We start from the raw sequence: 10,714 nt of genomic DNA, 5'->3' as shown, positions 1-10,714 counted from the left end.
ACGGAACCGCGTGTGGGCTCCCAAGCTCCAGCAACGCCCGGGCCGGGCCGGCACCAGCGACTAGGGCCCGGGACGTGCCCTCCGCCCCTCTGCCACCCGGACCGGGCCTCAGGCCCGGGTGGGTGCACCGCCCGAAAGCCTCCCCCCGCCGCGGTCCGCCCGCCGCCCCTCCGGCCGCTCCCCGCGCCCCGCGCCTCCGTTCCGCCAGCCGCGCTGAGGGGAAAGCGGGGCCTTACCCGGGCCTCGCCTCGCCCCTCGGGGCCCCGGCACCCAGCACGGACCCGCCGCGGAGGGACCGGGGCGAGAGCCTCGTCACAGACCGCCATGGGCCACCACCGCCGCCGGGGCGGCCCCCCCGCTCGGCCCGGGACAACCGCGGGGGAAGGCCCAGGGAGGCCGCCGGCAGCAGCCGCCTGCCCGAGGCTCCAGTGCCAGCCCTGGCAGGGGCCTGCGTGCGGGCGGCCGGGTGACGGCCCGGGGTGCGAGGCACGAAGCCCTCCTCCGAAGCCGGGCGAGCCAAGGTGGAGGACATCTCGGTGGGAGGCGGCTCAGACCTTGGTGGTGTGTCTGTCCCGCCCCGAGCTCGCCTCCCTCTCCCCTGAGCTCCCCAGGGAGCTGCGGGGCCACATGTCCTCCGCTGGGATGCCGTCTGTCCAGCCGTGGCCTCCCTCCATGGGACCAAATCCCATGGCACGCACAGGGGCGCCCACATAAGCACCGTCCCCATCCAGACGCAGAGGCCCACAGTGCCGCTGGCAGCTCGCATCCCAGCCTGATACACGCCATGCCACCATACACCACCACAGGTAGGGTACAGCGTATTTTCAGCAGACAAAAAAGGGTAGTACACATATACACAGCTATTCCATTCTATTTTAGATTTCCTCTTGATTATTTAATTTTGTAAATAAAAAAAAGTTAGACACCTTGTTTCATATGCATTTTTTTCCCTTGGATTTTTTTCAACAGCAGTCAAAAGCGCCCCCGCTGAGATTTGTAATGCTGTAGCATGTCACATTTCACAGCACAGTACTTGATGTCTCTTTCAAATGCTTCAAATGGTGGAGGTTATTCTTTCTGCTGACATTGGCAGTTGATGTTAGAAATTCTCCAAGGCTGCCAGTTATTCCAGCAGGGCTCTAAAGTGCTAGGAAAGCACTTCCAAATGTTGCTGCTAAAGGTTATAAAAAAGTACTGGGAAAATCGTCACACTTCTGCCAATTCTGACCAGATTTTTGTCTTGCCTTACAACCTCCAGCCTTGCTAAGACTTAGCCCTTGTCTAAGCCCTTCCCTCACTACAAAAAACATCTAATTGGCTTGAGGCTTGGCAGAAGTTGTCTAAAACGGGGCTTTTCTTACTGCAGTAGGTTCAAAATCAGTATCAGCCTTCACGTAGAAGTGCCCACATGTCAGGAAAAGAGGTGACAGTCAAGTATTGGGGAAGACAATAATGAGCACAGGAATAATGAACTATCAACTGTCTTGAAAGGCCAGAATCCCACTGCAGTTCTTCTCTCCCTCAGTCCCTGAGCTGGACCAAGGGCTTGTGAGCCCGTCACTACCAGTCTGGATGCATCCCCTAAAGCAAAAGCTTCCCATCTGTGGCCTGAGGAATGCACAAACCCATCAGACGATGCAGAGGCTCTCCTACGTATGGCTGGGCACAGAGCCTGCAGAACCCATCTAGCCAGAACCATGGGTTAAGAGGAACATTGCTTTCTGTGGCAGGATGCTGTCCATGTCTCCAGCCGAAACCACGTGCTGTGGACTCAATGCCCATGCAGGGAAAAGGCACAAAGGACCAGCAGTGCCTCGTTTTTCCTGGGTTTGATCTCTGCCCTGAGGATTCAGCCCGCATGGATTCACAGCCCCACAATGGCACCAAGTTGGCGAGCTGTGACAGCCTTGCTCCAAGGACACACGACAGAGGGACGTCCGGGGAATCAGAACGTGATCCTCGACTTCTTGCTGACACAACAGGAACCTTTTAACGTGAAGAGCTGCGAGCTGAGCTGGTGGAAGCTGATATCTAACCAGCCATGGCTGCCTGGGAGCGAGGCAAACAGCAGGCAGAGGAATGGAAATGGCTTGAGCCTGCCTCGGGCACGGGGCAGGTTAGTGTGTGCTGTATAGAACCGTGCAAAGGCTGGGACAGCTTCACACTGCTGTAAGACAGCAACAGGAGCACCTCTGTCTGGGGACTCCATGCAGGACAACTGTGCAGTCCTTCAGGTCACTCTGGGGACTGACAATCCCCCCCAGCACAGATCTGCCTGCTTTCCCCACTCCACCAACTGAGCACCAACAAATTTGTTGCAGGCATGGCTGTAACTGGAAGCAGCAGTTGCGCTGGAAAACGCAGCTCTTTGGTATGAGGCTCCTTTAAGGGAGTTGCAGGAAGGAATTAAAAAGAAAAAAAAAAAAGAGAAGTGGAGTGGTTACCAAAGCTGCTAACCACGGTGCCAGGGAGCCTCGGAGGGCACCAGGATAGCCCAGTGTCACATGCCTAACACGTCCTGTCTCCAGACTTCCTTGCCTGCAATGTATGTGGCTTGCACATACAGACCGTCATTCAGCATCAGGAAATCTGCATCAGACAAGAGAGGAAGGAAGCAGCTGTCAGAGAAACGGAGCAGCTGAAGCTGGCTGGGAGGAGCTGGGCTCTGGGGAAGAGCTTCTCCCCACCCCAGAAACAGCAAGCAGGACAGCAGCGTGGTGCCATCCTTGCTTGTCCGAGATGTGGGGGTCTCTCCAAAGGCCTCACAAAACACCACCAGCATCCAAGGGAAAAACCACTGGGCCAAAACCCCAAGGCAAATCCCAGGGAGAGTGAATCTCCCTGCAGCTCCCACTGAAGCACGGGATGAAGATGTGTTCGCAGCAGCCCCTGCTTTGCTGCAGCACCCGGGAGCCCTCACACTGTTCTACCCATTCCAGTTCCTGCTGTCCCCATACCAGTACCTGCATCGGAGTCATAATTTAGTGTCCCCTTTTTGTGTTCAATCCCCAGGAGCTGGGCAGGATGCAGAGATGCTGCCTCCAACGCGGTCTCTACTGAGCACCCTTGGACAGAGAAGGGGGGAGACATTAGGGCAGAAAACAGCCCTGTTGCCAGAGCAGCCCAAACCCCACTGGCTAAGGCAACTGTCAGCCTGGCATGGACCCGAGCTGGAAGACCCTCACCACAGCCGGACGGAGCTGGGGAGGAAAAACATCCCTACAGGAGACAGTGGGAAAAGGAAAACTGAACAGGGTATGAGGAGGGGAAAATCATTCACCTTTGTGAGGAAGGAGCAGGAGGGTTCACCTCTCATTAGTGCTATGGGTTAAAGTGAAACCTCCCTTCAAGAAGGTGCTCATCTGAGGCCAGTGCCGCTGATCCCAGCCCTTCTCATCACGTCTCAGGCGAGAGGCAACGTTCCCTGGTGAAGCGGATGCAGCTGGCAAGAGCAACGCCTCCTGCTGTGCCAACGTAGGGAGCAACGGCTTGTGGACAAGGCTCACTTACCCGTGGCTTCTTGGAAGTGTCGCACACACGTGTCCATGGTCGCCACACTACCACTCAGGGTCTTCGTGCCTGGAAGAGGAACAGGATAGAGCTGAGCAGGTCCCACAACTCATAGCAAGGAGAAGCAGGGTGGCTGGAAAGAATAACGTGACCAGAAGGCACAGAAATCCTGGGTTGCACAAGCAGCAAGTGGAAGGGCCCGCAGCCATTGCTGCTGAGTGGCAGAACGAGGCAAGAGAGAGCCTGTGCTGGCAGCGCAGGGAGAGGCAGCGGGATGTCACTCTGCAGCTCCACCATAAGACCAGCTGGACTGGGTAAAACTAGCTCACAACGCAGGCACCTGTGTCCACTGACACAGGAAGGGAACTGAGAATGGAATGATCCTTCTCTGAAATACCTTCCCAGTCTCCAACTGCTTGCAGCTCCGGGAACCTGGCAAGAAGTGGTAGTGTTATACTACAGACAATGGACAATAAATATCTGTAGGATTTCTCTGTCCTTTCTGACCCTGCTGGAACCTCTGGCATCCATGACACTGGGCAACAAGGCATTCAAATGTGTCGTAGACAGCTACAAATTGACAGATTCCTCCTCACTGCACGAAGATGGGGCACTTCCCCTCTTTACGAGGTGCCTCATTCTCCCCAGCGCCAAGTCACTGCAGAGCCATCTGGCACCAAAACCCAAGAGGGCGGCACAAGCGCTGCCTCACACTGACAGGCACTGCAAGGCGTGCTGAGCTCTCCAGGAACAGGCACGAGTAGCAGAACTGTCCCCAGCTCTCCAGTAAGAGGCACCTACCTGCAATGTAGGTGTTCAGCCCATCGATCTCCACCACCTGCTGACCCAGCGTGTGACGACCTGGTGCCAGCCCCATGCCAGCAATCGCATCCGTCACCAGCACCAGGCCTGAGGAATGCAAGGAAAGAGGCTGCATTAGCTTTGCAGCTGATCTTGCTGCAGCTCTGAGCCCTGCGCCCCACTGGCCCTCACAGAGAGGGGTCAAGGTGTCTCTAGCCACATCCGACCAAAGCAAGAGGGCTGGTGAATCAGCACGCATGGCTGTGACCTCTTTCAGGCAGCACGCCACAGCACTTGGGCAAGTGTTTCGTGGGAGATGGCACAGCGTTCAGGATGGCTGGTGACGCTGTGTGGGCCTGGCATGGCTCACCTTTGGGGTGGGCTCGGTGGGCAATTCGTAGGGCAGCAGGGTTGGTGTGGATGCCATCAGAGATCATGCCGTAGAAGACCCTCCGCCCAGCAGGAATCTTGTCACTTGTCAGCAGCCCCACAATCCCAGGGTCACGATGGTGGAACTGCCCGAGGGGAGAGAGGACAAGCTGTGGAGCATCACCAGGGCTTTTGGGCTGAGACCCTTCCCATCAGGGGACACAGCTGCCATCTCTATCAAACAGTGCCTGGCAGCTGGGCGCTCTGACCTTTACCAAGACACATCTGCACATTTCCTTGAATTTCAAGAGTCCGCTACAGCCTTAACTCTCTTTTAGATCAGGCAGTAGAAAAGTGAAGCCAGAGGTTCAGTGCTGAAACCTCATTGCAAGGCCTGGTACGAAACAAGCTGGGGAGAACATGCATCTGTGGGGAGCAGGACAGAAAGCACCAAAAGCAATACCAGTGCAGGGCAAGTGCCCTTGAGTACTCACTGGCAACATGGCATTGAAGAGGTGAGTGATGAAGGTAGCACCGTGCTGAACAGCCTCCTCCGCCTGGGAGAGATTAGCCACTGAGTGACCTGGGAACAAAGACCAACTCCTGATTTTTCTGCCCATCTCTCCATTTATTTCCCTACAGGAATGAAGACGCTCCGACACTAGGACTCTACCCTGATGCCCCACCCTGGGCTGAGGTCTGAGATGCCAGCCTCGGCTCAGAGGTGCCTGGCCGTGACTGTGGGGGACACTGGCAGTGGGTGTTTCACCTGAACATGTTCACTGTTCACGTCACAACCATCACAGATGCTGCCTTGCTCCCAGGAAGTTGCCTTCAGGCTGGGCTGGAGGTCCAAGGACATGCCTTTCTGCTGTCCTTAGATATTTAAAGGCTTTATAGAGAGGTTCAAGGGAGTAGAGACAGTGGGAACTTTGCCAAGAAAGAATATGGGTATAAAACTATCCAGCAAGAAAATTCTGTTTTCTCCAACATGGACAGCAGCTCTAATGCTCTGTGGGCAAGTCTTTCCCTTCTGTAGTTCTTCACTTTATGTGGCTGTGAGATAAGAGATGCTCTGCTGTTATGAATGCCCTTCTCGTTTAAGGTTTAATTTCACCCTGAATAACTCCCTGCCCCCTTTTTTTTTTTTTAACAAAAAAAAAAAAAGGATTTATTCAATGATCTGAGGCAAAGAAGAGTTTGTGAAACAGAGGACAAGAAAAATGCAGCCAGTTTTAACTCAGTGGCCAACAAGACATTGGAGGGAGAAGTCTCCTACAGCACTTCCAGTTGAAAAAGTTACCAAAACTCATCAGTAACCTCTGGAAAATGATTTCAAATAAGGCGTAAAGCAGTTGAAGTTCAGAGTTTGAACCTTTCCACACTGCCAACCCTCAATTACATCTTTATTCAAGTAAGACTGCTGTTCTTTTCTGTGTTTGAACAGTACCAAATGCTAGCTTGTGTTAAATGGCTGGGGCTCCTCAATCAATATGAAGTTTGGCCCTTACCGTACAAAGGGCAACAGATTTGCAGCATTGAGCAAGGTCCCCACTTGTGACAGATCTGCCACCTCCATACAGGCCAGGCAAAAAAAAATCCCACCCCACCCAGTCGCACTAAGACACCATTAGAGATGCTACAGCCCCAAGGGAGGGGCTGCCTGGCCCGTGGGGCAGAGGGAGATGGAGCCTCCCTAAGCCTCCTCCGCCCCAGCCCTTACCAAGTGAGACACAGATGCCCCGCTTGGAGAGTTCCCGGATCACCTCACTGCTCCTCTTCATCTCTGGGGCCAGGGTGACTATCCGGACACAGTCCAGGGACCCGTAGGTGGCAAGCAGGTCCTGGAAGGCACCTGCCTCGAAGGTGCGGAGGCAATGCTCCGGGTGTGCCCCTTTCTTCTCCTTGCTGATGAATGGTCCTTCCAGATGGGCCCCTGCCCAAACAGGAACACAAAGCCATGACCCTTCCTCTCCCTGCCAAGGACCAAGAAACCTGCTGTGTCAACCCTTCTCCAGTCAAGCTCTTGCCATTCTCCTGCAGCAAAACACACGGCTCAGGTGACTCGGAGCTCAGCAGAGCGGAATATGCAGTGCTGGCAACTGGCCAAGCCACCCCACTGCCATTACCCCGTGGGGTGCAAAAAGGGAACTGCAGCGGTGCATGTGCGATGGCAAAGGGCAGGCACAGGTTGAGGGAGAAAGCGGGTCTGTGCCCACCTGTGCCTCCCTCCTCGCGAGAGAGCTCCAGCCCCCATTTGTGCCATCCGTACAGTACCTTCTTTCCCCTTAACGATGACCAAGATAATTGCCTACCTAGAGCAGCACCAGAGAGGATGGCAAGGGACAAAACTACTTACCCAGGATACCTGCTCCGTGGGCTCCACCATTTCTTACACTGATCTGAGGGAGAACCTACAGAAAGGGGTTTGTCAGACATCGCACCCCAGACATCATACCCCAGCCTGCCCAAACAAACCCACATGTTGGGTCCACAGAGGGCCTTGTAGCTGGACCACTTGGGCCCCTCAGCCAAACACAGCCCAGAAAGAAAAAGCCAGCTGCAAGCCCTGTTGTGCAAAGCTGGCCTGGGAGACGTCACTGTCTCAGCGGTCTAAAGGTTAAGGGCAAGAAATCCAGGGGAGGAGCCCAGCTCTTCATGCCCACGGCTCTTCCGCCCGGGCAGCTATCCCAGTCTCTGCAGGCCCAGCCTTGGCCCTCTCACCTCCTGGTACCAACCTAAGCCCTTTATCACTCTGCAGATGAGAAAGTCACTTACCTGGTGGTACACAGACGGAGGAGAGGTCACCAGGGTGGGACAGAAGGAGGTCACTCCATGGGAGAGGATTTTCTGACTGACCAGGTCAATCCCTGATTTGAAGTCATTTGTAGCCAAGGAGAAGTCTACCCCAAAGCCTCCTGCACCATGAAAAAAACCAGAGATGAAACTGCAACTTCCCCAGTGGTTGTTTTTCCACCCGAAATGCCGAAGAAACATTTTGCATGACCGGAGTGAGCCACTGCATTTGTCAGTACAGCACTGACCAGAAGCAAAGGGCCCCACCAGCACTTCTCCTGTCCTACATTCATGAGGCTCTGCGAGTACGAATCTGTACAGTGCTGTCCACCTGAAGTGCTTCTCCCCACAGCATCCCAGTGTTTTGCAAGCACCAGATTTTTATTTTGATGAAAGGCAAAATCTGAGGATTCGTCACTGAAGAGTGGATCCGACTTCCAACATAAGCTACCATAGAACAAGCCCCTCTTGACCCTCAGGAAAGAGCTACTGCAGGTAAGGTTTGTTCCCTTGAGAAGTCCTGCTCTGTCCCCCCTGCATCCTGGGAAGTGTAGGGTGGGCATCCTGCTGGCGCAGGGGCAGGGACTGTTGATGAAAATGGGGTTAAGAGGAAAGCTGGGCTGAAAACCCCACTGAGCCAAAGGGGATCAATTATGTGACAGCAGCAGCCATGGGCAGAATTGTTCTTCATTGTTAGTTTGGTGACTCATATCTTACTCAAGCAGCTGAAAAGCACTTGGTCATGGGCAGTACGCACGCAGCAGGGTTTGAAGGTGCGGGATGGACAAACCTGTGATCCCCCAGCCCACTGTGAGCACACGTGGCTTTACTGTACCATTGATCTGGACGTCGATGAAGCCCGGGGCAATGATGCTGTCCTTGCAGTCCAGCTGGATGTCAGCAGAGCCCTTCTCGTCAAAGAAGAGTTTCTCCGGGTTGAGGATCTTCCCCTCTCGCACCCACAGGTCCTCCCTGAAGGGACAGTTGCACACACACCAAGCTCCTGGGCCATCTGTGGCGGAGCACGGCGGAGCAGGTGGCCATGGCCCCAGTGACAGGGGTGGCCCCGGGCAGAGCAGATCCTGCCGGCACCCTCGGCCATGGGCTCTCCCACGTCTGCTCGGGGAAAGCTGCTCTTCCAGCAGCGACACGACTGGCAGCGCTCTCCCTGCCTGGCTGCTGGCTTTACAAAACTCACAGGAACGGGATATTCCCGTCAGCTGTGGTGGCGATGGCCAAGGGGCTGGCGGAGGAGGGGGTAGGAAGACGAAAGAGGAGGGGAGCAGAGGGACCGAGCAGCCGCACGCCCCGTCTCCTTCCGAAATCCGGCAGAGGGGATGAGGGGCGGAAGGAGCGCGGGGGCGAGGGCCGACAGCCGACGCACTGGGAGGCCTGGGGACAGTCTCTCGGGCGCTCCACGTTCCAGGTCAGCTCTGCAGCCCGGCCGTGAGCCCCGGCACGCCCGGTACGGCCGGCACGCCCGGCAGCCCTCACCTCTGGAGCTGGTGGCTCCTCAGGATGCGGCAGTTGGTGAACTGGACGATGGGCGCGTCCGAGACGGATTTGTTGGACGGCATCGTGGCGCTCCGGGCCGACGCTGTGAGAAGGCCCCGCCGGCCTGTGCGGGAGGCCCCGCCGCGGGACCCGGTCAGAGCCGGGCCCGGTGCAGCTCTCCCCGCTCCGCTGGGCAGCGGCGGGGACGGGGACACCCGGGGGGCGGGACATAAAGCGGAGCGAACGCCGGCCTTACCCTGCAGCGCCGCTGGCTCCCGGTCACGTGATTCCGCTCAGCTGACGCGCCGGGACTCCCCATCCGTCTCGCCCCGCCCCGCCGCACGTGACCGCCGCCCAAGGAGCCGCCATCATGGGAAGGGCACCGCCATCTTGAGGAGGTCGGCGGATCCGCAGAGGCGGGCCGGTTGCCGGGCTGAGGGGACCAGACAGGCCCCGCCGCCATGACCTTGCTTTTAAAGCCGGTGGTGAAGGAGAATCGGCCGTGGAGGAGCTCCCTTCCACAGCTATCCTCGGCCCTGAGGTCTCTTTCTGGCCCACACAGGCTGTTGGACCTGGCATTGTCAGCAACATGAGGTCAGAGGTGGCTGTGGGGATGATGCTGTAGCGAGATGTCTACTCTTGCCCAGGAAGCCAGGGAGGGTGGCAGGCCACCTCTGCCCTGCAGGCTGAGCAAGACCCCGGGTCTGCTGCCCTCCCTCCTTGCAGTGAGTGTCTCAGGGGATTTACTCTCTGGGTCAGGTTTAATCACCCTAAGCATGAAATAGGAATTAATAATGTTCCTTATCAGAGCCTTTAAGGGGCTAGAAGCAGCATATGATGGTGTTTTGCCACAGCGTGTAATGCAGAGCTGACGAAATACTCTTGAAAATGTCTGATACCTGTGGGGAGTCACATGTGTCCTAAGGGAACCCATCTTATCCAGGGAAACTCCAGACCGGTGAGTTCAGGGAAGCTGGAGAGCGATGGGGTGGAGCTGTTGTGCTGACTGTGCAGGTGTCATCATCTGCTCGTCACAACCATCTACCCAAGGCTGCCTTCTTGCCAGTCTGCACACACCTCCTGCTGCCTCTTGCCTTACGCTCTGATGAGAAGTGTTGGGGGCAGAATCTTTTTCCCCTGTGCCCAATGACTCCAAACTGGAGCTCCTCAGCACAGGTGGGCTAGAACATCATCACTCAAGAAGCGTTACTCAGCCCCAGGACAGACTAGAGTAAGCCCAAGCCACCTTTACCGTCACAAGTTCACTACTACCTGGCATCTTCCAGCCAAGGATCCTGCAGCCCTTAGTGAGCCGAGATGCAGCGCTTGTACAGGCATTGTCACCACTAGCTGGGCAGCCATGTCACACGCCAACAGGTGAACGCCGTTGTGGAAGAGATGTTACTCACTAAGTATTACTTTTTATCAGGCAAAGTTCAAAGGCCTAAGAGGTCACAGGAGATGAATTAGTGATTCCTAATGGCTTCTAAGTCTGCAAATTTGTGAATAAGTAACCTTGGCTTGAACAGCCACGGTAGACTCCTTCCCCCTCTGCCTGGAGGAACAGCTCTGCTTGCTGTGATGCACTGCACATGCATGGGAGAGCACACACACTGTAGTGTGAGAGGCCAGTGGGCTACATCCACTGTGCAGCTCTGCAGGCCTTGCTTCATCCAACTCGTGATTATTTGCTTCTTGAATGGCAACCCCAGATAGACCCAGGTGTGCTGGATGGACCTGTCAC

The 10,714-nt window shown here is 56.0% G+C and overlaps 1 protein-coding gene across 1 annotated transcript; it reads right to left on the bottom strand.

Annotated features, from left to right (window-relative positions):
• Positions 1–1,951: 1,951 nt before the first annotated feature.
• AMDHD2 (amidohydrolase domain containing 2) lies at positions 1,952–9,053 on the bottom strand (the record flags this gene model as incomplete). The annotated part of the gene is made up of 11 exons (XM_082006619.1): positions 1,952–2,589; positions 2,964–3,065; positions 3,511–3,579; positions 4,312–4,419; positions 4,682–4,826; positions 5,175–5,263; positions 6,404–6,616; positions 7,040–7,094; positions 7,459–7,598; positions 8,312–8,448; positions 8,971–9,053. The coding sequence occupies 11 exons, from the start codon at positions 9,051–9,053 to the stop codon at positions 2,501–2,503; spliced, it is 1,230 nt and encodes a 409-aa protein (XP_081862745.1). The 3' UTR covers positions 1,952–2,500.
• Between the last annotated feature and the right edge of the window lie 1,661 nt (positions 9,054–10,714).

The sequence above is a fragment of the Phaethon aethereus genome, assembly GCF_964289735.1.
Source record: "Phaethon aethereus genome assembly, chromosome: 15".
Classification (NCBI taxonomy): Eukaryota; Metazoa; Chordata; class Aves; order Phaethontiformes; family Phaethontidae; genus Phaethon; species Phaethon aethereus.
Note: the sequence above shows the minus strand (reverse complement) of the source record. Positions and strands in the feature narration are given on the sequence as shown.